Source organism: Puccinia triticina, chromosome 6A (genome assembly GCF_026914185.1).
Source record: "Puccinia triticina chromosome 6A, complete sequence".
Taxonomy (NCBI): domain Eukaryota; kingdom Fungi; phylum Basidiomycota; class Pucciniomycetes; order Pucciniales; family Pucciniaceae; genus Puccinia; species Puccinia triticina.
In genome coordinates, this window is record NC_070563.1 from 7,389,081 (window position 1) to 7,414,364 (window position 25,284).

Genomic DNA, 25,284 nt, shown 5'->3' on the forward strand with positions numbered 1-25,284 from the left:
AATTGATTCAACTTGTATCCCCTGAAATTTCACCACAAAAATGTCAGATATTTTTTTATTTCTGCATTTATTTCATTTATTTAGCATGTTTCCCCAAAACAATCACCGCAAAAGTGTCATATACAAGAACACTAGTGATACAGTATCTAAATTGTATCACATTCTCAAGTAAATAAAAATGTATTTAATTTTGTGTTTCAAAAGCAATACAATGTATCTGTGTTGTATTGCAAAATTTTTGCAATACAATGTAATGTAGTATTTATGTATTTCAAAAAGTGCTATACATTGTATATGCCAATACAATACATGTATAGCACTTTTTGCACCGTTGCTGTTACGCTATCCATATGCCACTTAAAAGGCCTGTTACTAGTAACGTAACAGGGCACGGTGGATAACGCAGGTAGTTATGTTACGCAAAAAGCGCAGATAACACAACGTAATGCAACTATCCACCGTTGCTAGTTGGCTCAATGACTTACCAGAGTGACATACACCTCAAATTAAAAGAAATATGGCCAAGGGCCTGAGAAAGATGAGAGATGAGCTGAAGAAGATCAAGTGCACAGGATGCACAGGGACTCAGAACAGCAGTGCAGAAGTCTCCAACAGAGCAAGTCTGACTACTATGGGCTCCAAACTAAGTGGGGTCTGTATTTCATATGGGAACAGATGAAATACATGTGGGAAAAGGGGGCCTAGCTGACTATAGGAGCCGGATGGAAAGAAAAAGAACAAAAAAGAAATAGGCCCTCTTCTGGGCATGGGGCAGAATTCTAACACAAATGAAACACTGGCCTGAGCCATGAGCACTTGTAATGGGTTGTTCTCCAGCTCTAAAATGGTCTATTTTGGCCTCATATCTGTCCCCCTTTTTAACTTTGGTAAGCATCCATTCATATTACAATCTTTTGTTGACTAATTTTTTGGAAGTCTGTCCTTCTGTGAGAAGGTATCAAGACATCAAGTTCAACTCCCTAGATGGATTTGCAAAAATCTGCCTGCCAAGCAGATGATCCTCTCCCCAAAAAATAATTAATTGGGGCTGAGTGATGAACCTAAACCAAATGATATGTGATTTTGGTTGAATGAACAGTAATATAATGCTTTGGAAGGTGGGGTGGATGGTGAGTACTGTCCCTGCACTACTCATGGGTATTTGATATTCTTTTGATTGTTTTTGTTTTTTGTTTTGTTTTTGGCTTTCATGAGTGTTCCAGCTTGAGCCTCCAACACATGTAAAAATAAGATTCATACACACCATTCCATTGCAATTTTGTAAGGCCACACAAACAACTATTACTGAAAGACTCGCAGAGCTCGGACATTTGATAAATTCGCGTTTTTCAGGACATCTGTGTAAGTTGCACCTTCTTCTTCTGTTTCTGTGTTTCTCGCAGGAAAGCCTTGGGGGAGGGGGAAGTTACATACAGCTATAAGGATCAGGTCTAATATATGTACCAATCAACACTTAGAGTCTCTCGTTTTCTTATGAGAAGAGAATACAACCATATATATATAATAACCAAGGAGGTAGGTGATTTTTTATGGGGGGGGGGGGGGCGGTTAGGAGTGATGGTTATCGACGAATAGTTTGTCGTGTAAGAGGTTCTGATGGTGGTCGAACTGTTGATGGTGATGAGTAGGAGGATGAGAGTGATGATGGTGGGATTGTTGTTGTTGGTGGTGTTGGTGCTGATGGTGGTGATGGTGATCGCTGGAGTGGAGCAGATGGTCGGGGTGGGAGAAGGTAGATGAGGCGGGGATGGAGGGTGTGTTTGCAGAGGATGAGGAGGGGGGGTCGTCGGTGGAGGAGGGGACGATGAGGTCGGGCTGGAGTAGCTGCTGCTGTTGATGCTGGTGCTGGTGCTGGTGCTGATGGTGGTGTTGGAGATGGTGGTCGGCGGATGCGACGAGGGCGGCTGAGGGTGAAGGGCCGGCCAGGTGTTGCAGTTGGGGGTCGAAGACGGGGTCGATGGGTGCGGCGGCGAGCGAGCTGAGGGCGGTTGCGGCGCGGGCGTGTTCTTCGGACTCGCTCAGCCCCCCGGGGCCGGCAGCCCCGGTGCTCTTCTGCTCGGGGCCGAGGAACTCGTTGTAGGCTGGGATCGGGATGACGATCGTGCTGAGCTCGGGCCGTCGGGGGAAGCTCTTCCGGGCCTGCTCGAGCACACTCTCTGGGACGTGCTGGCGTAGGAAGCTGTTTTCGGCTTCGAGGCTGATGCAAGAAGAAAGGCGGAAGGGTTGAGTTGTGTGTGTATTTTGGAGATGTCTATAGAGTGGATGGATGGATGGATGGATGGATGGATGCTTACGAGGTGATCAGCTCTCTCATCTTCTTGTTCTCTTCGGTCCTGATGATCAGGTTCTCTTCGTTCTGCTTGCACTGTTTCTCCTTCCTCTCTCTGAAGTTCCTCTGAGCCCTGGGGATAGACAGAGAGTGTGAGAGGGGCTCGATTGAGAGGGGGGGAGGTTGCCAGGCTTACGCTCGATTCTGGGCCTTCCTCTTTTCGGTCGTCAGTTTCTTGAGATGCTGGTTTTCGGCCGAGTCAGGGTCGATGTCGAGTGAGGAAAGGTTGTTCTGGCTGAGGGGGTGCTCGGAAGATCTGTTGGCGGTGTTGTTCTTGTGGTCGTTTGTTGAGGATGCTGAGGAGTGCTTGCGCTTGGGCGGCGGATGGTCATCGTCTCTGTTCTTGATGACCACTTCGAGGTCGGGCAGTTTCTGGGGGTGGCTGAGTCCGAACAGGCTGTGCTTGTTGTCTGGGACGAGGATGGAGTGGGCGTGGGTGGTGGCCGTGGTCGATGAGTCCATGATAAATAGTTTTGGCTGCTGACTCATCATCCCCACCTTCACACCTGGCACTGCCCCCGCCAGGGCAGGAGCCCCCTCGGCCGGCCCCTGCGCCGCAGACTGGCCCCAAGAGGGGGTCTAGCTATCCCTAGCTGGGCCCCCCTGGCACCAGCAACCTGCCACGGCCATCCTCATCATCATCATCATCATCATCAGCCATCAGCCATCAGCCATCAGCCACGAACCATTCCAACCAGCAGGACCCGCTCAGCACGAAGACAGCCACTCGCAAGCCTATATAAACATGCACGAACGGCCACCAGGAGAGCACCATCCCCACCCATCCAAGCTCAACTCACCCCACTGTACCATAAACACCCATCACCATCAATCTGTTATCAGCACCCTCTCCACGCCAGTCGGCACGAAACACCATCATGCCCTTCCACAAGAACCAACTGCTCGCGGCCATCCTCCTTATCTCCACCGCATCTGCTCGCTCGATCGGCCAGTTGGACCGATCAGCAGCAGCAACAACACTTGGGCCCCTAGCGCAGGTAAGCAAGCATGCCCCCGATCACATCCAAAAAAAAAAAAAAAAAAAAAAAAAAAACAATAAAACTGATCCCCTGCCCCCCTTTCTTGATCTTACAGAGAAGCATCCCTCTCCTCAAGCGGGCGGATCCCCCCGCAACAGTCCCCGCAGTGACACCCACCCCACCCAAAGTAGACCCACCCACTCCAGCCGAGGTGAAACCAACTGCGACAGACAAAGATACAGGCAAAGATCCAAGCAAAGAGAAGAAACCCGATCCCGATGTGAAAGAGAATGCGGTCGATAGCCCTCCAGCCCAGCCGACTAAGAAAGACTCTGACCCGGCCTCCAAAGCTGCCAAGGAGCAAGAGAAAAAGAAGAAGTTGCAAGAAAAGATCGAGAAATCTAAGCAAAGGATCGACAAGTTCAAGCAGAAGATCGAGAAGGAACAAGCCAAACTAGATAAATTAATAGCCAAGGTAAACTATTTCCACACACACACACTCTCTCTCTCTCTGTATGAAATAAAAATAGTTTGGCTGATGGTTGGATTCGGTGGTCATCTGTAGTTGGATGACAAGAAAGACAATCCCAAGACTTCGGAAGATCCTAAGAAGAAGACCGATGATGGTGGCAAGCCAGCCGATGGACTGCCCGGTCCCAAGACAGTCGACGCCAAGCCAGCCGATGTGAAGCCAGCCAAAGCCAAGCCAACCGACCCAAAGATAATAGATCCCAAGACGGCCAACCCGAAAAAGAAAGACGCGAAGGCCCCCGATGTGAAGCCTGCCGAAGTCACTCCCACGGTCTCATCGGGTGACAAGCCAGTCGAGACCAATAATAAGTCAGCCATTACCAAGACAGAGGACCCCAAGCCAGCGGACCCCAAGCCAGCGGACCCCAAGCCAGCGGACCCCAAGCCAGCGGACCCCAAGCCAGCGGACCCCAAGCCAGCGGACCCCAACCCAGACGACACCAAGTCAGATGGTGATAATGGCAAGACTGACTCCGACAATACCTCGCCCAACGGCCCTTGATCCTGCTGAACCCGCCGACACACCCCTCCGGCTTACACAGACCACTTCTTCCCTTCCCTCTTCAGTCCTCGGAATTATATATGTAGACTATGGCCTTTTTGTTATATATATTTGCCCGTCTCTTATTCTAAACGCGCTTCTCTCTTGTAAAACAGTAGATATGTATGTGGATCTGGTCTGTGCAGACACATCTATACATCGTCGCTTCGCTTTCTCTTTTTATTTCTTATTACAAAGTATGTCTTCGGAACAACTTCTGTTCAGAGTCTTGGAAACGCTCTGTCACTATCTTGTATATGTTTCTATATTGCCTCGGATTCTGCACTTGGTTGCAGCCTTTCTTGAAAATGTACTTTTATATTTACAGTAACAGTTGTTTGATTTGCTTTTTCCAGCAATCGATGTTTGACATGCAAATGTTTCCTCGTTTGTTTGCAAGCTCGTCAGTGCCTACGAACAGATTGTGCCCTCTCAGAGTTGCGCAAGAACTTCTGCAATACCGTGTTTCGCTTTTGTAGATGTGACTGTGCAGGACTCTGTTTCCAAACTCGCGTAAGATTGCTTTACTACAGTCGGACAATCCATAATTGATTTCCCGATATTGACATAGAAATATTTAAGCTCGAAACGGTGAAAATTGGACGAGAATCCCGATGGACGCGATAACAACGACACATTATGGTTATCATCTACAACCACACAATCATCTTGATTATGTAGGTTCCTCCTGATCTCCGGCCTGGCTGCTTCTGGGGCCTTTGTTCCCATGGGCAGTACGAACGATGGGGGGGAGGGGGATCAACAGGGACCGCGCTTCCTTCCCTGACGGCGGCTACATAACAAGCTCTTTGTCATCCCAGCCTGCAAGGCCGGATAGGTGCTGATCGGTGTTGGGGAAATCTAGCGAGATTTTGAGAATTTCGACGCGAATGTTGGAGGAGCGCGGTCAGATAAGGTTGTCCCACACCATCAAGCTCAAAGCATGCGGGCGGCCAAGTTCAGACAAGCTCAAACATCCCCATGTCCAAGATCCAAGGATGTTGCAAGGGGGAAATATAACAGAAGGATGAATATCTATTCAGGCCTAAGGAAGTCGATCTTCTTCACCCTACGTATTGTTGTACATACCTCCACATGCCTCACCTTACCTTCACATATTTATCACCCTATGGACGCGGAGAGCCTTCAAAGTCTCCTGGGCAGGAGCTGCAAGCAATCTCAGGCTCTAAACACAACAGAACAGAACCACCTCCGAAGCGAGGGACTTGCGACACCTTATAATCAGACCTCTCAGTTTGTAAAACACATGTCCATCCTCTTTGTGTCAGGCGCTGGCGGCCAGTGGCGGCCCCCTCAGACCCACCGTCCGAGGAAGTATGCACATAGCCCGGAGCTTGTCATGCGCGTTCTGACTCTGAGTTTTAGCGGACTGACATCTGCTGCCATCCAGACCTGCCACCGCCGAGGCATGATGCTCAAATTGTAGTTATATTTACACATCAGCAAACTCCTCTCTTGACCAATTCTTCACATCCGACGTACCTTTATTTACACGGACACCGACCCCTCTCTTTACTTTCTTGAATTTTCACATCAGACGGGCAACACACCCCTCCCTACCTTCGTTATTCTTCAGTCGTTTTTTTATAAAAAAACCCACTCTGCGTCTCCAAAACTCGCGTCGACTTATCCACCATATACCCTTCCCAAACCACACAGAATTTGACCGACCTGAAAAGCTTTGAAGAGCAAAATCAACATGATCCCGTCCCAGATTTATCTGTTCTTGTCGCTGGCTCTCTATCCCGGTGCCTTCTCGCTGCTAACGGGATTTGATCCCAAAAACTTGCCCTATAAGAGTGATGGCGCCGCTGGTCAAACTGGTTACAACCGATGTGGTACCAAAGCTACTAAAGACAGCCAATGCCAGTAAGTCCATCATCCAATGGCCTTCAGTTGATCACCGGACCTTGAGCTGACGAAGCCCTTTGCAATCAGGAATCTCTTCATCAACTCTGCTGAGGATTTCTGCGTGTTTGCCCGTAAGCTCACACGGTTTATGGATTTTCACTGCTTCTTTGCTCGCACTCACCTCTGATTTCCCCTTTTTTCCTTTGTCTTTTTCGCTCAGCCCCGACCGTGCTAGCCGTGGGTGAGGCAGAGCGTATTGCTGTTTCTTACTGCTCCAAAGACGGCCACGGAACTCGTTTGATCCCCCCAGGAACCTTCAAAACCCTGCATTACGTGTGAGCAAGCCCTCCCTGATTGTCATTCACCATCCATTCCCCTCGCCCCTGGTCGCTCACACATTACTGTTCCAGTCGAACGCCTCATTATATCCAAATTACCGCCGTTGGTGATGTAAGCTCACCGTCGTCTTCGTCGCTCAGATTTTGTTGCCTTTCCAACCAACTGCTGACCCTTGAATTTTTCGATTGGTTTCGCGAATTTGCCACCATCAGTTCACCAAAATCAATGTCCCAGCCCATGACGAAGGTGGCGAATTAGGTCAGCCTTCCACTTCAGTCTATTTTGCCGTTTGGAAGACAACGCTAAACATCTTTACCTTATTTGAACTGTAGATCCTTCCGGGTAGATGTTTCCCATACTCCCGAAAAAATTGATAACTTGTCTGACTTATATTCACTGATACTTCAGTGCTGACGGCCACGGTAACCCCATCGGTGGGCTGGTCTTTGGCGAGCGTGGTCAATTCAACCACTGGACCGAATTCATTGCTCACGATGAGCTCTCCATCAGAGCCTGCTTCAACACCGACCAAGCTTACAGATACTGCCAACATATCTGTACGTCCAAAACACCCTTTGGCCTTACGATAAAATCATATGGAGTGTGACATTGAAATTGCCCTCGTCCAAACTAGATGACTTGGAGGGAAGTCGCTGGAACATGCCTGGTAACTACGACGGTCCTGGCTTCGACCAATGCGAGGGAGATGATGTACCCCACCCCATGGGTGAATGTGAGTGACTTGAACCTCCTCTCCGCTGTGTTGGGATACCAATGAAAACTCATTTATGACTCCTTTGAAATCAGATCGCCGACCTGATGGCTCGATTTACACATACAAGCGAAGTGACGGTCCTACGCCTCCCCCTGGTGCCCCTGGGAAGATCAAATCCTGCAAGAGGTAGGCCTCTCTGGAATGATTGTCAGGCAATGGCCTCATACTGACATCCTTTTCTTTTTTACCAGCGCTCGTGCCCCAGGCTTGAACTACCCCCGCACCAGGCGTTGAAATTCCCCAGAAGAGTGCAAGGAAACATATACAGCTTGGATCCTCCACCTTTCAGTCTGAAGCTTGAAGATGAATCGTTTTTTTTCATTCAAGGCTGCCGTTAATTATTCATTTTTAGTAATGTCTGTTGTGCCGAAGTAATCTTTTTTCTCTGGTCCGTAAAATATCACATTGTTATGCCACCGTCTCACGCGATGTTATTCCAAATTAAATCATTCTGCAAGCTGGCCTCTGGTCTTCTGGCTCCGTGGTGGAAATATAAATGGAAATGGCAATTGATGCCAAGTGTCGCAGCAAGTGTTGATCCATTTTTCAAGGGGAGTGGTCTGTCTGAATGTTTATTATTGATTAGAAGGGTCAGAAGATGAGATTGCTCAAGCCCCATAGACCCCAAGATTGACGCCACGCAGATCACCCGTTTGCTCCCCCTTGCTTGTTACATTCAAGGGAACTAGCCAACCGCTTGACCAATGACAGCGGCAAAGTGTGGCTCTTTCCACCAAGTTGTTCTTACAGCCAATCCAAAAGTGCAGCCCAGAAACACCCATCGGCACCGTGTCACACAGGAGAGCCGCACTGACAATCAGTCACTTTCTCAGTGTTCAAAAAACACATCAAGCCCTCTCTATTCAACTTCATGAAAGATGTATTGGATCAACTCGGTATTTGCACAAACATAACTGGCCTTCCCCCTCCCATTGTTGATCTCAATTGCGCAATAGTGCATTCCCAATGGACTCAACCTGGTAAATCACTCCTTGGACCCCACGCTTTTTCAAAGCATATGTGTCAAAGCTTCAACGCAATCAACATTTCCCAACAGTCCCAAGCCCCAAGACAAAAAACCTGATATTACGTTCAAATGAGAAAAGAGGGGCATGATTTTCAATGAAAATCCGGAGAGACGCCGTCCCGCAGGGACCCTCTGAAGCCAGGCTTGCATGTATCAGGCCCTCCGAAAAGAAGAGTTTTTTTCAGTTAGAATACGGATGCGCACAAAGTCTATATGATCAAGGTCGTGCACTTGAAAGATCTAACTTCAGACTGGGTGAATATAGCTCGGGAAATGTAGGAAAGGATGCATCTCGTCATTCAATATTTACGGCAGTGTGCATATTACAACGATAATACATAGACAATTGTATATGATGTACTTCGCAGGTCTGCAAGAGTCAGGATAATCTCCAAAATAGCTAACAATGGAGTTGTTAATCTCCTTTAGGAGGCGATACAGATAATGATAAAATTATTGGAACAAGTGGGATCAACAACATAACTGTTCGCGGTATTGAGGCCGCGAGAGCCACAGATTTGGTTGTGCTATCGTTCATGAATGCGTTGGACAGAAACTAACAAGTCGTATAATAATAAAAGGATTGGAGAAGGGATTTCTTCTTTGGAGACGGGACCTAGCAAGTGAGATTTAGTTCAAAGAACTAGTGGCACAGGTCCTTGTTGGATGCACGAGTAGAAAGCCAGATGTCACCGTTGTACCCTTTCGTGCCGCCGCTCAAGTATATCTTGCCGGGCTAGAGAGAATATGATTGATCAGCGAGGACGCATGTGTGTTTAGTACGGGCCACTTACATGTTCACCGCATTGATTGACGAGCTTCCTCATAGTGGGCAAGACAAATTGTCGAGACCTGTGGTAAATGATAATGACAACGAGTTTATCACATGTTTTGTGAGTTTTTCACTTCAGGCATACTGAAAGCTGTCTTACATCATGAAATCAGACAGATCGGTAGTCGACGCGGTGACCTGCGGAGTTTGTATGATGATTTCGAGTCAGTCTCGGGCGGGAGAAGGATGTCATGCTAGTGATTGAAGAAGATACTTGCAGTGCAGTTTCCACTAGTGGCACGAGCGAAGGGTTTCTTTGCCTTCCCATTGATAAAGACTCCCTTAAAATTTGTGGGGAGTTGATAGAAAGCACTGTTGAATCACGCGTCAGTCCAAGACCCTCAACACAATAGTAAGGGCCACACCGCTCACCTCAAGCAATCACTTTGGGTGAGTGGACATTCCTCTTTCTTGCAAACTGGGATGTCAACATCGTGCACGTTTTCCTTGGTACCACGCTCGATTTGTACAGCGACCTTCGAGGATTGTGAACGCACTCCTCCCTATGCGGAAACGTCAGTGCCATGCCTTAAGGTTGAACTCAAGGAAGCATAAGGTCAAACGAAAACTAACTACAGAGTGACAGTCGGCAGTGAGGTTATGAACCATCAAGATGAGATCGACCTTTTTCCTGGATGAAGAGTCCGAAATTCAGTGAGTATACAGATTGTCGAGACTGTCCTGATAAATACACCGGACTAAGAGAATGGAACCCCAAAATTTACAAAGTTCCATTCTGAGGCTTTCGGATGTGAATCTGGTTTTATGCCGGTATTGATCCAAATACTGATGAGCAATTTATATGGACTAGTGCTGCTAAAAGAGGCAAGACTCACGTTGCATGTTTTATAATTAACGAAAACTAGACTAGAAAACTTGTCAAGTGTTTGGTTTGTCGAAAATACCACTTTATCCAGGGCCCTATACGCAAGAGAATTCGAGTTATCAGATCAGCTTGGACAAGCCTTAAGTTGTGTTTCTCTTGATGTGGAGGATTTGTATTTACTTGTCACAATGATGGTTTTCAATGCCATGAGATTTACTTTTGGGGAAGCAAGTTGTCGTGGGGGGCGATTCAGCATTAGGTTGGGCGGCGTGAGGAGCAGCAGAGGTTTCGTTTGTCTTGGTCTCCTTTGGGGCAGTAACCGTATCAGTCGCATTGCCGCTTTTTGGCCCACTGGTGACATTGGCCGGAGGGTGGCCGGCAGCCGCCGAGATGTTTGCACTCGTCGTAGAATTTGCCGGGGTGGCGGGATGGGCTGGCGTTTGGCTGATCGGGGCTAACGTAACATTTCCAGTGGATAAGTGGGCGCCGGCGGGTGTTCCCGGAACCTCGGCGTCGGCGGCAGCAGTGGGCTTGGCTACCGACGAAGCTGGGATGGCACCAAGGGCAAACAAAATATAGGCAAGAAATACTTTGGAGATCATTTCGAAATCTTAGAAAGTGCTTTGTGGTAACACGGCCGGAGCGTGATGCAAAAACAGAACAGAATGTGTGCACTGTGGACTGCTCGTCTTACTCGAAGAGACTGGTTGGAGTCTAGACTGACGAGATAACTTGACCACCGGGGCCTTTGTTTGCAAGAGCGTTGATGAGGAAGCGGTAAAGTGATGGTGTGGGGGATAAGCTCTCAAAACGCGCTGGAAACTGGAGCTCTTATACGGGTTCTTGAGGTTCTTGAGACTGGTCCTCCACTCATGGACCTAAACGATCACCTCCTTGAGCCGTTCAAACCGATCATTATCTCAACCAAAAAATGAGCTTCACTATGCAACAGCCATCCATACAGACGGTACCGCTCATAGCCGCTCACGGATCAGTCTGAAGATTATGTACTCGTCTATCGGTCTTCAACATATGCAGCGGAGGGCATGGGGAGGATCTGGGAGGATGGGCCCTCTTCGGCCGCAACATCGGGATTCGGGATCAACTGAACTTGGGACTTGCCAAGAGCTCGACTCCGAGATGGCAGGCACTTGTCACTTCACATCCAGCTCCGAGGATTGTGTTGAGTTGGAAGAGGTCTGACGTCCCAGTCTCCACCAAAGGCTCAAACAGCTTCGCTGAACAATTGACAAAACTGGCCGCTGGGAAAGCCGTAAGGGTTAGCCAGAAACCTCCATGTGCTGGCTACGTAGTCATACTGCGGTTTGTCGATTGCAATCAAGACTTCTTCTTGCAAGTTGGAGTCCGTGTTGGTTGCGTTGTTTTTAGAGTTATTAACTTACTTGCAACATCGCTAGATCTGTGTCTAGCATAGGCATATTTCTGATAGGTACCGAGACAACATAGGGGCTTATGACATGTGGCGGCCTTACAGAATTTTCTTGAATAGGGAGATGTAAAAGAAAGGGAAAATAAAAGCTGCAAAAGCCCAGCTAGGTAGGCTCATAAGCCGAAGCGCAACAGGCATATGCTCACACATCAACTTTTAAAAGTAAATAGTATGTACTAGAACATAGAAATCAGCCAGCAGTCTGAGGCCTCAAGATAGAGAGGCTGAAAAATGTGCAACTGCTTTATACACGAAGTCGAGCTGTTCCGGGGTTTGAACCATGATAACCTGGAGATAGCGGAACAATCTAGGATCAGTAAAGACAGGGCTAATGAAATATACACCCAGAAGAACCATGAGGGGAAAAAATTCCAAGTCTAAAAAGAGGAGGTAATATAATTACTGACCCTTTGTTCCCGAAGGAAATCGACGGTACGTGCGACAAGATCACCATTAAGCTCGGCAGGCAATGCAGGAATTCTGCGGGGTTCGAGAACGAGGCGGGGTGGACCGAGATGGGAAATGATGTTCTGCAGGACATGGTCAGGAAGGTTGTAGCTGCGAAGGTGGGCAAGCTGGGCGTTGCAGCTGGCGATGGCGATCAGGGTGCCAGTGCGGCCGACGCCGGCGGAGCAATGAACAAGGATTGGAGAGGTGCTTTGGGCTGAGTCTTCTGGGCCACTGATCTTGGAATCAGCTTTGGCAGAGTCGATCAGCTCGAGGATCGGCTCGACTGAGTCCGGCGTGCCATGGTCGTGCCAGCCGGTGCACTCGTAATGGGTGACTATTGCCTTTTGTAAGATTGGTTGTATTCCCTGCTGATTTTGTTCGTCTTGAGCAGGAAGCAGCTCCACCAGCAGCTTGTTCTTCCGATAGAAGCTGCCGCTACCGTCACGTGGGACTGGGCCGAGCTGTTTACTTTGCAAGGTGACTTGGATACGGCCAAGGGCAGACATCTGGGCCTGGTCAGGCGGCGCCCAGTCCCAACGCGGGTTTGGATTCGAGGGCGATGGGTCGGGCTTGACTGTACGATACGGCGAAAATTCGCGCGGGCTTTCCTCCTCGTCCGGTTTGTAACGTGCACATTTTACAGCCGAGCGCTCTTCAAAGGCTGTCAATTGGATTATGACCTTTGGCCGTCGAGCGACATCGGGGTGGAGGAAGATCCTCCAGAACTCGTAGCACGTCCTGTCCAAAGGCCCCTTCGCGAAAAAATAAAATGAAATCAGATGGCTTGGATCTGGATCAAGATCGGGTTTTTTTTTTTGCCTCTAGCTTACTTGGGAAGCGATCCAAGTCTGAGGTTGCGGAGGTTGTGAATCAGGCAGCTGTGACAGAAGACTGTCTGGAAGTTCGAATGCAGGCTCGGAGATCCAACTGGCATTGATATAATCGTTCTCCTGAATTGGATTGTCAAGGTGGTACCTGTTGGCATCATAGGGAAGGATGTCCGCGTCTAGATCCACATATGTTCACATCAGGAGTGAGAACGAGAGAATCACAAAAGATGGGGATATTAGCGCATCTGTCGTGTTTGTAAGGAGTGAGATCAATCCGTCGAATGCGGTCCGAATGAAGGCTTACACCTTTTTTACCGATTTTCAACCGTTGGCCAGAGTCAGAAGAAGCACAAGACAAGGTATAATGGTTAGAACTTTTGCCAAGTAAAATGACAAACGGAAAAAAGAGAACAGAAGAGAAGACCGACCGATTCTTGCGGGCATTCACAGCCTGTTGAGCAACAACAGCATCATAAGGACCTCCAGGCTCTTTGGTCGCCTGATCTCGCGTGATACCCCTGAGCCGGAGTATCGAAAAGACATCCTTGAGTTTTTCGTGACTATAGGATGGTATGGGACGCCATTTCATCCTTGCTTCCGAATCCGATAGGCTGCCTAGAATTTCGACAAGGTTCCGATCATGTCATGGAGATGAGATGTTTATGTATTCAGTGTACCTGACCAGCATTGCCGACCAGTCTGCGACGTCAAGCAACGCTCCTCCCGAGCCGGTCTCTCTGGTTCATTCATTCACTAAACTAAAAATTCAAACTCTCACCTAATTGCTTGATCTCCAAGTGTTGGGAGCATGATTCTGGAGAGGAGTTGATGGCAACCAAGCGCACCCTTTTGTGACTTCTTTCACTAGTTGGAGACCCTGCTTGGGAATTCTTGGGAATTATTGCCTTGTCCATGGAGTCCGTTAATGGTTCTGTACTTGCCAAAGCTTCACCCTTTTGAGAACCTGTTCCAACACAGTCTTTGATCAAGTGTGAAATTTCCAACACAGTCTTTGATCAAGTGTGAGATATTTCTACACGTACCTTGAAGTGGATTACACCCTCTTCCTGCTCCATTTTTTTCAATCCCTGCAAATTCAAATGGAGTCTCCATAGGTCTATATCCAGATGGAATTGTGATGAACCACAGGCTGACAAGAAGGTGTTGGTGGGCTAGCATAACTGGATAAATCTAATTAGGAACTCTTGAAATTTTGTAGAGAACAATTCTACAGAAGGAATAAGCATTGACAAGTTCACCAAGGCACCTCATTTATGTGCTTAAGGCTGGCACCCGGGTGTTTGGGTGGGGTGTTGGCCTCATCCCAACCCAGCCTATAATTTGCTAAACTGCACAGCCCATTCCTACAAGACAGCTTTATTAATACTTGACAACATCACCTCACTGAATTTAAGCCCAAATGCAAGCTGGTCAATGCAGAACAGCAGCAAAGCCTGGAAACAGGGGATATTGCCTTGTCTCATTCTCTGATTAGTAAGATGTAGGATAAGTTATGCTTGTGTAACTGTGAGGTCAAGGTCAATTTTTACACCCTCTTTTCCCCCTCAAAACTATATTCCCTTCCACAAGAAAAAAACTATACCACAAAAGAGTTTAGCCACACTTCCTGTACTATCAACATGAAAAACATGCTGTGAATAGGTGTCAGGTGACATTCAGTAGTAACATGTGTTGAAAGTCCAGTGGTAATTCCAACATTACTTTCCTTGAATAACACTGGCCTCTTTGACATCAAAAGGGGTTTCTAACACTTTTCCCTAATTGTATGCTTGGAGTAAAGGCTGTAGTTAGCTTCATGTCACCTGCCAACTGCCACCTAGTCCCTTCATTTTTTTTCATGGTGCATACATGCCTATACCCAAAACATACTGGGAGCACCTAAGGCAGGAAGGTTTGTGGTCCAGCCCATGAACCAAACCCTGGTTGTCCACTTTTTGTGGTCAAACCCTGAATCCCCATGTATTTGTGGTATTTTTTTACCATTGGTAGATGCTGAAACTTGATCTCTTCTCTCTTACTCACCCCAAAAAATCCACTTCATTCCAACTTTTATCCTCATTATGATGCCAAATTCATAGCCTATTTTTCATCTATATCATGTATGTCTGACCACAATCTTGTAATGATTGAAACCTGAGTAGTATGGCCTGACAAAATATTTAGTGAAACTTTTCTTCTAACACACATTTGGTTCCTTGTTTCACTTTGAATGTACATTCTAACTTGTACACAGTCTATTTAAATCAGCTAGATACAAGTCAATCAAATAATTGGTACTCCTCATTCATTCTGCACATCATCTTGAGCCAATCTGGCGAGATTATCAATCCTTGCTTTCCCCATTCTTTGAGCCTGATTTTCAGCTCATCTCTCATCCTTGTTTCTGTTTCAAAAATTCAAAAGTAGGAAGTGCTAGTACTAGCCTATGAGAAACAGTCATTTTGATTCTGTGCTGGGTTAGCTTGGTTGTGGCTTGCAATTGTAAAGGTGTGTGATTGGAAGCAATTTTAATTGACCCAGAAGCAATTCATTCCAACCAGAAAGGTAGTATATTGGTCAATGAAACTGTACAAGGTTGTGTCTCATTGATTAGGTGCCTGTATTGACGCTGGAGCAACAAAATTGTGCCTTGGGCCAAAAACCATGGATTTGGAAGGCCCCAGAAGGGCCATTTTTTTCAAGGCTTCCCCCATTTTGGTGGGATCTTGGAACCCATGGTTGTAGCTGGGATTTCTCAATCTGTCTGGTCTGTCACATACATGTCACAGCCCCCGCACTCATAGTTTGGAGATCCAGACAGCTTCCTCATCCTGCAATCTACCATCTTAGGATCCAGAACCCCCAGATCCCATCTTAATTTTCACAGAAGAGAACTTGACAGAACCTTGAGAGACCCTACTAGATAGCCTTAAAAAATTTCAACAGTTTTTTTTTTTTTTTTTTTTTTTGGAAGAATGATACTTATTAACACTACAAACATTACATTTATTATTTTGCCCAAAAAATAAATAAAAGTCAACATGAAAAAAATGAAACCAGAATTTCACTCAGGGGAACAAACTGAGCATGCTGAGCCAAAAAAATAAAATGTCACAAACTGAGCAAAAATCATTGGAAAATGTTTTGGGATGGGTTTTTTTCACGGGCCTGGAGCGGGCTTGAGCGAGCCTTGAGTGGGCCTGAGACGGGCCTGCCTCAAAAGCACATTGGGTCAGTATTAAAGGTGTTTTGCCTTGCCCTGGGAGCTGCTGGGTCTTTTGATGGGCCCAAAATCTCAACATGGGCTTTTGGTGGTCTAGAAGTATCAACCCGGGCCACTGAATAGCCCATGGGCCTTTGAATTCCCAAAAAGCCCACCATGAGCCCCCACATAGCTAATGGGCTCTTGGTGGCCCATGAAGATCCCTATGGGCCAACAGATACTTCCATCATGGGATCCTGCCTCCTTTCTGGGCCACAAAAAGCCCATGGGGAGTGTTTTGGACCACCAAAAGCCCATGAGGATATCTGTTGGCCCATGGAGATCTTCATGGGCCCCCAAAAGCCCATGAGGATATCTGTTGGCCCATGGAGATCTTCATGGGCCACCAAAAGCCCATGAGGATATCTGTTGGCCCATGGAGATCTTCATGGGCCACCAAAAGCCCATGAGGGTATCTGTTGGCCCATGGAGATCTTCATGGGCTACCAAGAGCCCATTAGCTATGTAGGGGCTCATGGTGGGCTTTCTGGGAATTCAAAGGCCCATGGACTATTCAGTGGCCCAGGTTGATACTTCTAGACCACCAAAAGCCCATGTTGAGATTTTGGGCCCATCAAAAGCCCCAGAAGCTCCCAGGGCAAGGAAAAACTCCTTTAATACTGACCCAATGTGCTTTTGGGGTAGGCCTGTCTCAGGCCCGCTCCAGGCCCATGAAAAAAAAAAACCATCCCAAAACATTGTCCAATGATTTTTGCTCAGTTTGCAACATTTTATTTTTTTGGCTCAGCATGCTCAGTTTGTTCCCCTGAGTGAAATTCTGGTTTCATTTTTTTCATGTTGACTTTGATTTCTTTTTTGGGCAAAATAATAAATGTTTGTAGTGAAAATTCTGCAAAATTGATTTCAAAACCCAGCTTATGTTTTTGGACTTACTTTGTGAACTGCAAAAAGCTCTTTGTGCACTGTGTGCGCAAAGTTTGCAAGAATTTATTTGAAGTTTTTCAAAGCTTCCTTGAACACTTAAAAATCCCACCAATAAAAACAGAAGTACAATCATTTGGGGACCTGGAATCCATATTCCCACAGGCCAAAAAATCCAAAAAAATTATTGACTTGTGTTAGATATCTATTTGAAAGTTTTAGAACTTTTGGCCACCTTGTACAAGGACAAGGCTTGCAAAAATCAGTAACTGTTTCTCAAAATATGCCAAAATGCACCAGTGAGTGGTGAACTTTCCTAATTTTTGAAAGCTTTATTCTTGCACAAAGTGGCCAAAAAGTTCTAAAGTTGAAATAAATATTTATCATGATTCACTAAATTATTTGGATTTTTTGGCCTGCGGTGTAAGACTCAAAAGTGGTTGTGAAACCCTTTTGCTGAATGGTGAAAGGTATGATGGAGGTGCAAAACTCTTCCCTTCTGCTATCAGATAACAAGACCCACCAAGCTAAGCTTGGCAAGCTTTAATCAAGTGATAGGTCTGGTCTAGTTCCAGATGAAGTTGTTTGATGACAGGTATGTGAGAGTTGAGAGGGTTTATGATGATGGAAAGGGTGAAAGTTGACTTGATGTTTCCGGTGTAGAAATGGCACTTGGGTATCCGTTTGCGGGTAGCCAGTACCCGCCAGCATACCCGGAACACCCGCTCAGCACCCGCCGGCGGGTGCAGGTGTTCAATTTTTGGGCAGGAAAAAAATGGGTAACCATCTGGGTACCTGCCCATCTTGGTGGGGCAGATGGATTGGAGGTATCTCTCCATTTGAAGAGGTGGGAGGTGTACATACCACCTCAAGCAGAGCGATCCCTCCGCCCAGAGGTGTGTACACCTCCTCGACCGGAGGAGTCCCTCCGGTCAAAAAGCTTGTGCACCTCTTCGACCGGAGGGATCCCTCCAGTCAAGGAGGTACTACACCCCCGGGACTCCGGGAGGAATCCCCGGTGTGATGCTAAAACCGGGTCGGGGACCAAAATTGTCCGCACGGGTTTGCAGAGGTTGCGGGCTGCGGATTCCGCAAGGCTGGCGCGGAGTGGCACAGTGCAGAAAATGTTCATGAGGCGGTGCGCGGGGCTATGTCAACGGCGCGGCAGCGGCTATGTCAACGGCGGAGCTGGACTCAACTTAAGCAGGCCGGCGCGGACTGCATAGTATAGGCTGTGACCGGGGGAAGCCGTGGCAGCCAAAGCAAGCTACGTCAGCGGGCGTAGCTGGGGTGGAGGCGGCGAGTGGGATCCTGGCATTGAAGGCTAGACAGGGGCGAGGAAGCTAAGGCGAGAGGAGTCCAACTGGGGGCAATGACGTGTGGCAATGTTGACAGAAGATCCGCGTGAGAGCGGAATGGGCGGATGACGTGCGTGGTTGTGGGAGCAGGGCTTGGCAAATGGTGTGCGTGAGAGGCGGGCGGAGGAGGATGGTTTTCTTTCTCACATTTTTTTTCCCTTTTGTACGGAGGGGGGGGGGGGAGTCTCCCCCCCCCCCCCCCATCAATCTTTGATTGGATGTTGTTTTCTTTAACAGACTTCTTTTACTTCATTCTGGTTACTCTGGTACGGATTCTTTACGGCAGAGATATTACTACTTGCGGCGGAGTTGTCTTTTGTGTAATTTATGGCAGATTTTACGGTTCATTGCGGCTTTTCTACGTGTCTTTGCAGTTATTTATACGTTACTTGACTTATTCTTTTGATCATTGCACCCCTCCCTCCCAGTCATTGATGAGCTTGCTGACTGTGGGAATCCCCCCCGGTCAGCAAGTGTATGCATTGCTGACCGGGAGGGATTTCTCACCGGCAGTGAGTATATCAGAGCGGGTACCCGCCCCTGCACCCGGCACCCACCAGCAGGTATCTGGTATACCCGCCGAGCACACGCCGGCGGGTGCCGGGTGCGGGTGTGGGTGTTGAGGATTTCGGAAATCTCAGGCGGGTACCCGCACCCGCGGTGGGTACCTGGGTGCGAGAGGCCATCTATATTCCGGTGGGGGTTGAACACAGGTCCTCAAGAGGGTGATATAAAAAGTTGAGAAGAGTGTCCGGACTGAGAAGGGTAGATGTCTTGGTCAGGAGTTGAACCAGGAATTGGTAACTTGTGACAGGTGTGTGATATGCAACCAGGAGATATGAGAGTATGAAAATATGAGAGTGAGCTCAGACTAACAGTGGTTATTGCAGATAAGAGGGATGATATGGTATGTTATAAAATGTAAGGGTGATGTTAAAGGCTAATGGGTGATATCTGTATAACTGGTGGGTACTGAACTGAGGGAAAAACAATTGGGGGGGAGAGAGCTCCTTATATAGACAAATGTGAGGGATTTTAGCTACAAGGGGGACCCTGGATGAGGGATTTTAGCTGGTGGCCTGTGTACAAGTGGTGTCAGAAGATACTAAATACAGGCAAAAAGTGGGGTGAGAAAATGAAAGATGATGTCATACTATGCAAGGAGTGCATAAACGTGGTGGGGAAATGTCAGATACAGGGGTCTTTCATGCAAGGGGTGCATGAGTGGTGTCAGAATAATGAAAGAGTGCAGAAATGGTGTCAGAAGACTGCATGCAGCTGCAAGGGGTGCATAAATGATGCGGGGACATGTCAAATACATAAGAAATGGGGTTGGTCCCCTGCATATCCAGTGGAGATAAGTAGGATAGAAAAGAGTATGTGTTTGGCTGGGGCTGAGTATGCGTATACCTGGGACAAAAAGGGGTAGCGCAGCGGGCAAGGCCGCCACTTTTAGCGCACCGCAGCGGCCTCCATAACCGCTGCACTGCTATTTTTTTAGCGCGCAGCAGGGGACCGCTATGCGGCCAGTCCAAAAAGCAATAGTGCAGCAATGTTACCGCTGCGCTACCGCTAAAAGTAGCGGGCCCCCACTGTAAGGGTTTCACCCTTACTGAGACAGAGCTAAGTTAGATTCACATATGCATATTCATTTACATAGTTGGATCTCTATTTAAGTTGTTGTACTTGACTTCTCTCACTTTCTCTTCTTCCCAAAGCTGGTCTTCACCTTGAGGTTTCCCTTTCAACTACTTCTCATGACTTATTAGTGAAATATCATTCTTTTATATAGACTCCTGGCCTTTGGCCCTCTGTCCCACTGATCCTTCCATTGAGGGTTCACAGAACCCTTACACCCACCTTCTCCCCAACCCAAAAAGTGATAGCGCAGCGCGCGGGGCCGCTACTCTCAGCGCAGCGCAGCGCAGCCAGAACCTGCTGCGCTGCGCTTTTTGCAGCGGCAGCGCTTCACCCTTGCTGTGACATACTGATATATCCAATTTCAATCTGTTTTCCCTTTTCAAACAAAGAAAAATGACATATTGTCTTTTCCAAAAAGCTTGGACCTCTGTCTGCATTTTGTATGGATATATCACTAGTCCTCTAGCTATTTAAAATAATTTTCTTCCTTGGATATCCCACAGCTGCCATGCTCCCTCTCAGGTCAGAAAGCGGCCGGGTTGTTGGTTGGCCCCTCTGTTGGGGCAGACGGTGGTGGGTGATAATCATTAGGGGTGGGCTCCAAGGTCTACAAGCTGTCCTGGTTCCAAATATGAACTCAGATTCTCACTAGCTGTACTCCAAGATAATGTACTGGAGAATGGTGGCCCCGGGGGTGCTTTTTGGCTTTGGCCTTGTCTGACAGATGTAAGGATAAAACCCAGCAAAAAAAAGACGGTATGTCTTAAACAAATACCAAGTTGAGGCAAAAAAGGTCCAAGCTTTTCCAAAAAGACAATTAGGTTGTTCAAAGTTGACTTGCATAAAATCATAACACCATAAAATCATAAAATTCTAAGCTGAAAAATATGTTGCACCCAAGCACTCAAATTAGAGCAACATTTCTAGAATGGTACATATGAAATCATCACTTGAAAGTTTTATGATTTTATGCATTGAAAATTTTATGATTTCAACTTTGAACACCCTTAATACATAGTTATGTGGTTTGTTTCAATTTTCCATGTGCAGCCTTGAAATATATATCTGTACCCCCAAAAGCTCATTCCAGGATCACAACCAACAAACTTGAAGTTATGAGGATTTTACAATAGGTTTACAAAATGACTTCAAAAAAATGAATATCAGAAAATCAAAAGTACAGACTTAATTTGTGCACTGCACATTGCAGGTTATCCTAAATACTTCACACACTGCAGTTGTGAAGAAAAATGTTTTCCAAGTTTTCCTTTTTTGAACAACCAAAAGGCAAGCTCTTTATTAGCCTCTGTGAATTTTTTGAAGCTTGATTTTATGCTAAATAATTGTGAAGACCCCAAATAAATATAGTCATTGGGGACCTGGGATTCCTTGAACTTAGCACAAGTCTCTCGCCTGCCAGATGGCACGGCGCAAAGCACCTCACACAAAGTGCAACCTCCTTTCAGGGGGGAACTTTCATGAAATACCTGATATTTGGTGTGAGACCCCCACATACAGCTTGAGACTTTTTGCGGGTGGCCAACATTGTGCCCCCAAAGACCCCACTTACCATAGGGAATTTCTCACACCCCCGCAACCATTGAAAGGTGCACTTCTCCTCTTCAAAATGGCTGCAGTCACAGCCAGATAGCTCTTGGTTCATGGCCTGGAGCTAGAAAAAGATATCTGTTTGAGACAAAGTTCTGCTTATATAAGCAACAAAACTGGTATCCTGCCACCTTTCAAATATGATCTTCTGAAATACTGAAAAATGCCCTCCTGTACGCATGACTAGAGCAGTTGTTAGAATTATGCATCCAGAATGTCTAATATACATACAGTGTTTTACAAGAAGCCATATGGATTTATCAAAACATATCTCTCTATATGGTTCACTTTTATCTACATTTGGAAACTTCAAAACGTAGGATCAGGCCTTATATTTGTAGCTACAAGAAGCAGCGGGCAGATATGTTATCAAGTTATCCATCAATTTGATCTATAAACTTCATTTTAGGGCCTCATGTCTTCAATGAAAAGCAATTTCAATGAAAAAAATCTTTGTGTGGGCATAGTTAAGATATTTTTTTCACTTTGAAGACATAAACTTCACTTTAGTAAAATATTATCCTCAGAAAGAAACAGAAAATTAGTTATCCAAGCAAATAGTTACAAATGATACACTAGATAACTAAATTTTTGACCTTGATTTGATGATTAAAAAGCAGCCAATGGTCAAATATGTAAACAGCACAAATGTATGTTAGAAGGACTATAAAGCATCACAAATATATGATAAAAACATCATTGCACATCTGTAGAGGTTTTTACAGCCAGTTGCAGGCAAATTTTCATCTGGATAACTGCCCACCAAAGTGACACTCCTGAGAAATTTTTCCAGAGGGGAAACCTCAAAAGGCTAATGGTTGATGTTTAGAAAGTGAAAAGAGTAAAAAAAACCTTATATATGCTGATCTTCCTGGAGCTCTCAGGCCAGATGCAGGTTTTTGCAGATAAGTCTCTCTGTGAGACAGAGACCCTGCAGGTCTGCCCCTTTGGGGTCTCACAGGGAGGCTTTGTCAAGCTCAGGGATTCTTGTTCCCATGAGCCAAAAAATCCCAAAATAACAATAGGATAAAATTACATGAAAGAACTTAGAAGATAATGGAAAATTTCTTCCACTTTTTTCAAGAATGTGGCTTTGGAAAATTAGGAAATCTTGCCACATACCAGTGAAATTCATGGAATCACATCAAGTTGAAATGTTGCACCTATTTTATAATGGTTGGGTTGGTGAGACCCAGAACTTGGGCTAACCACAGCAGCAGACTGAAATCTGTAAAATAAAAAAATTTGATCAGTTGTTTACATGATTTCAGTTGACAGCTGTGAGCCAACTGGAGCACTAGAACAGTGCCCTGCTTTCTCTTGAGAAGGTCACCCATGTGATGATTGTGTAAAATTCACAGTCTTGTCACACTTGTGACATTCCACTTCTCAACTCTTTCTTGTCTCTTCCCACTTGCTCTTCCACCTTCACCCCTCTCAAACTCATCAATCCTCAAGAAAATCACCAATCATCAATTACCTCCACAATCCTCAACTCAGCTCACTCAATCATCACTTCAACAACTCAACTTCCCACTTTTCCCTTTTATCTCTTCTTTCTCTCTTCTCTTAAATCAACCCAGTTGTTCTCAGCCCTTTCTTGTCTGGTAATATCTTACCCAAAAACTTCAACTTCACTTGCTCAGCTTCACCAACTAACCTTTGCCTTGTTCAGCCTCCTTCTTTCTCAGTCTTCCTTCCTTGTTTTCTTCATCTGACCATCCTTCCACACGTACTTGCTAGTCTCAATGTTGGTTATCTTTTCTTTCTCTTACTTGTTCTTCTCATCACAATTTATCCTCTTTCTAACTTTGTTCTTCTTAGGTGTGTTGGATTTTGTTTAGGCAATAAAATCTTCAATCATAAATCTTATAGATTGCTTCCAGACCCCAAAAATAGGGAGGATTTCAATGGCCCAATTCACAGAGGGTCTTCTTGTGCATATGTGACAAAAACAATGTTGCTCATCATTTAAATTTTTGTCTTAAAATGGTAAAATGACCCTGGAATATTCTGTGGTGTATATAGACCCTGACTTAGGAAAGTCCCTCTATCAACCATCCCGCTGCAACCATCATCAAGGGAACCTTTTGATCTCTTTCTCTATTTTTTAGGGGCATGTACATCCCAGAAATGAAAACTAGAGCAAAAAAGGTTCATACACTCACATGTGAGTTTGGTTTAAGTCCACAACAATTCTCTACTCCCGCCGGCTTGACTAAGCATAGTTTCTCCATTGAAGGGTGTCTGCGGGATGGTGTCCCCCCTCTGATTAGGGAATTAGTCAAGTTAGGTATGTACCTTGGTTGCTGGTAAAACATTTTAGCAACAAGCAGCTATGCAAACTGGGATAATTATGGTATTCAAAATTGCATAAGATTTTTTTACATAAAATCATAAACTGCAATTTTGGCTGGGAGATGTCACTTTAAGTTTTATGCACGCTGACATCTCCCAGCCAAAATTGGTTTTATGATTTTATGTAAACTAGAGTACAAGGCGGCTACGCCGCCGCAACCCCAGGGCGTCAACTCCACAGCCCACCGCCGGCCCAAGGCCCAAGCCCAGCGGCCAAAGGCACAAGGGCCAAGGTTGCCACCCGCGCAACGGACACCCCCGCAGGCTTTACGCTCATTTTAATCAGCCATCTGGCAATGCCCCGCAAATATGCCCAAAATGACCGCAGGTACCCGCACCCGCCACGAGTACCCGGGTCCACTCAGCGATCTCTAATTGACAGTAAGTACCCTCTTTCACTGACCTTGTTTATATCAGAGGAAACCCTGTTGCTCTTGACTTCTCTTCCCTTCTTCCAACCCTCAAAGACCAATCAGGTTATCTCTTGTTAAGACCTTAAAAACCAGAGCAGAGTAGAAACCCTACTTCTGATTCCCACCACCGTTTCCTTGGTGTGAGTGGAGACTGTTGCACTCTTTCAGCACAGTTGGCAGCCTACATTTCCAGTTAGAGCTTGGCCCATATTAAATCTTAATAAAAGATCATCTCTCTCTACTGCTTGTATTTCTTTATCCCAAAAAATTCAATCAGTGCCCACCCAACTTACTTTTGTCATGTTGTCACTTTAGAGACACAGGCTCACAGATATCAAGGTAAATACAAGCATGAGTGTTTTATAATTAGGGGGTTTCACAATTGAAATTTGTAGGACACATTTTAAGGTATTCTTGAACATTTTTTTCAAAAGTTGATTAATTGCATTGATTGATCAGTATCACCTGCTGCTTTCCATCTTACCAAAATTCTTGAATTCTGGTCATATAGGTCTTAAATCTAGCTCCAAAGTTTTGTAAAATTTGACTGTGAATAACCTTCTTGTTTCACTGCCTGCATGTAAAGTACTGCTCAAAATATACAAATTTTCAGATGTGCTACAGCCACATTGGTCTTTTTGTCATTCATCAAGTGTTGCAGAAACCTATCCTCACTTTTTCAGTGGAACCAGTTGTAATTCACATTGACAGAAAATTCAGCAGCTTATAAAAATGAGCCTCCATTCCAGTCAAAATTCTGTCCAGTTTCAGGATTGTTTTTTTCCCTTTTGTCTGATGATTCATGATTGTTGGGCTGCAAATATATTGAGTCCAGGACTCAATTCACTTGACCTTTTACAATATTCAAAGTTTGTTTGACCTTAAAAGCTTCACAAACAGCATAATTTCATGTTGGGGTAGGTCTGAGCTCAAGACTCAAGTTCAGCACCAAGTTGTAC

The 25,284-nt window shown here is 46.0% G+C and overlaps 5 protein-coding genes across 5 annotated transcripts; 2 read left to right on the top strand and 3 right to left on the bottom strand.

The window, feature by feature from the left end:
- Positions 1 to 1,569: 1,569 nt before the first annotated feature.
- On the bottom strand, positions 1,570 to 2,842 carry PtA15_6A842 (uncharacterized protein; the record flags this gene model as incomplete). Its single annotated transcript, XM_053170589.1, has 3 exons — positions 1,570 to 2,218; positions 2,316 to 2,423; positions 2,487 to 2,842. 3 exons carry the CDS (start codon positions 2,840 to 2,842, stop codon positions 1,570 to 1,572), a joined length of 1,113 nt encoding a protein of 370 aa, XP_053021765.1.
- Positions 2,843 to 3,228: 386 nt separating this feature from the next.
- On the top strand, positions 3,229 to 4,363 carry PtA15_6A843 (uncharacterized protein; the record flags this gene model as incomplete). The annotated part of the gene is made up of 3 exons (XM_053170590.1): positions 3,229 to 3,348; positions 3,446 to 3,805; positions 3,896 to 4,363. 3 exons carry the CDS (start codon positions 3,229 to 3,231, stop codon positions 4,361 to 4,363), a joined length of 948 nt encoding a protein of 315 aa, XP_053021766.1.
- Positions 4,364 to 6,122: 1,759 nt separating this feature from the next.
- Positions 6,123 to 7,622, top strand: PtA15_6A844 (uncharacterized protein; the record flags this gene model as incomplete). Its single annotated transcript, XM_053170591.1, has 10 exons — positions 6,123 to 6,292; positions 6,362 to 6,405; positions 6,495 to 6,609; positions 6,685 to 6,724; positions 6,826 to 6,871; positions 6,946 to 6,955; positions 7,022 to 7,170; positions 7,248 to 7,346; positions 7,421 to 7,514; positions 7,580 to 7,622. 10 exons carry the CDS (start codon positions 6,123 to 6,125, stop codon positions 7,620 to 7,622), a joined length of 810 nt encoding a protein of 269 aa, XP_053021767.1.
- A 1,436-nt stretch (positions 7,623 to 9,058) lies between these two features.
- PtA15_6A845 (uncharacterized protein) lies at positions 9,059 to 10,675 on the bottom strand (the record flags this gene model as incomplete). Its single annotated transcript, XM_053170592.1, has 9 exons — positions 9,059 to 9,151; positions 9,210 to 9,267; positions 9,348 to 9,385; positions 9,466 to 9,559; positions 9,620 to 9,750; positions 9,821 to 9,878; positions 9,973 to 10,004; positions 10,084 to 10,168; positions 10,254 to 10,675. The coding sequence occupies 9 exons, from the start codon at positions 10,673 to 10,675 to the stop codon at positions 9,059 to 9,061; spliced, it is 1,011 nt and encodes a 336-aa protein (XP_053021768.1).
- A 1,058-nt stretch (positions 10,676 to 11,733) lies between these two features.
- PtA15_6A846 (uncharacterized protein) lies at positions 11,734 to 13,717 on the bottom strand (the record flags this gene model as incomplete). The annotated part of the gene is made up of 5 exons (XM_053170593.1): positions 11,734 to 11,811; positions 11,931 to 12,725; positions 12,804 to 12,979; positions 13,119 to 13,418; positions 13,582 to 13,717. 5 exons carry the CDS (start codon positions 13,715 to 13,717, stop codon positions 11,734 to 11,736), a joined length of 1,485 nt encoding a protein of 494 aa, XP_053021769.1.
- Between the last annotated feature and the right edge of the window lie 11,567 nt (positions 13,718 to 25,284).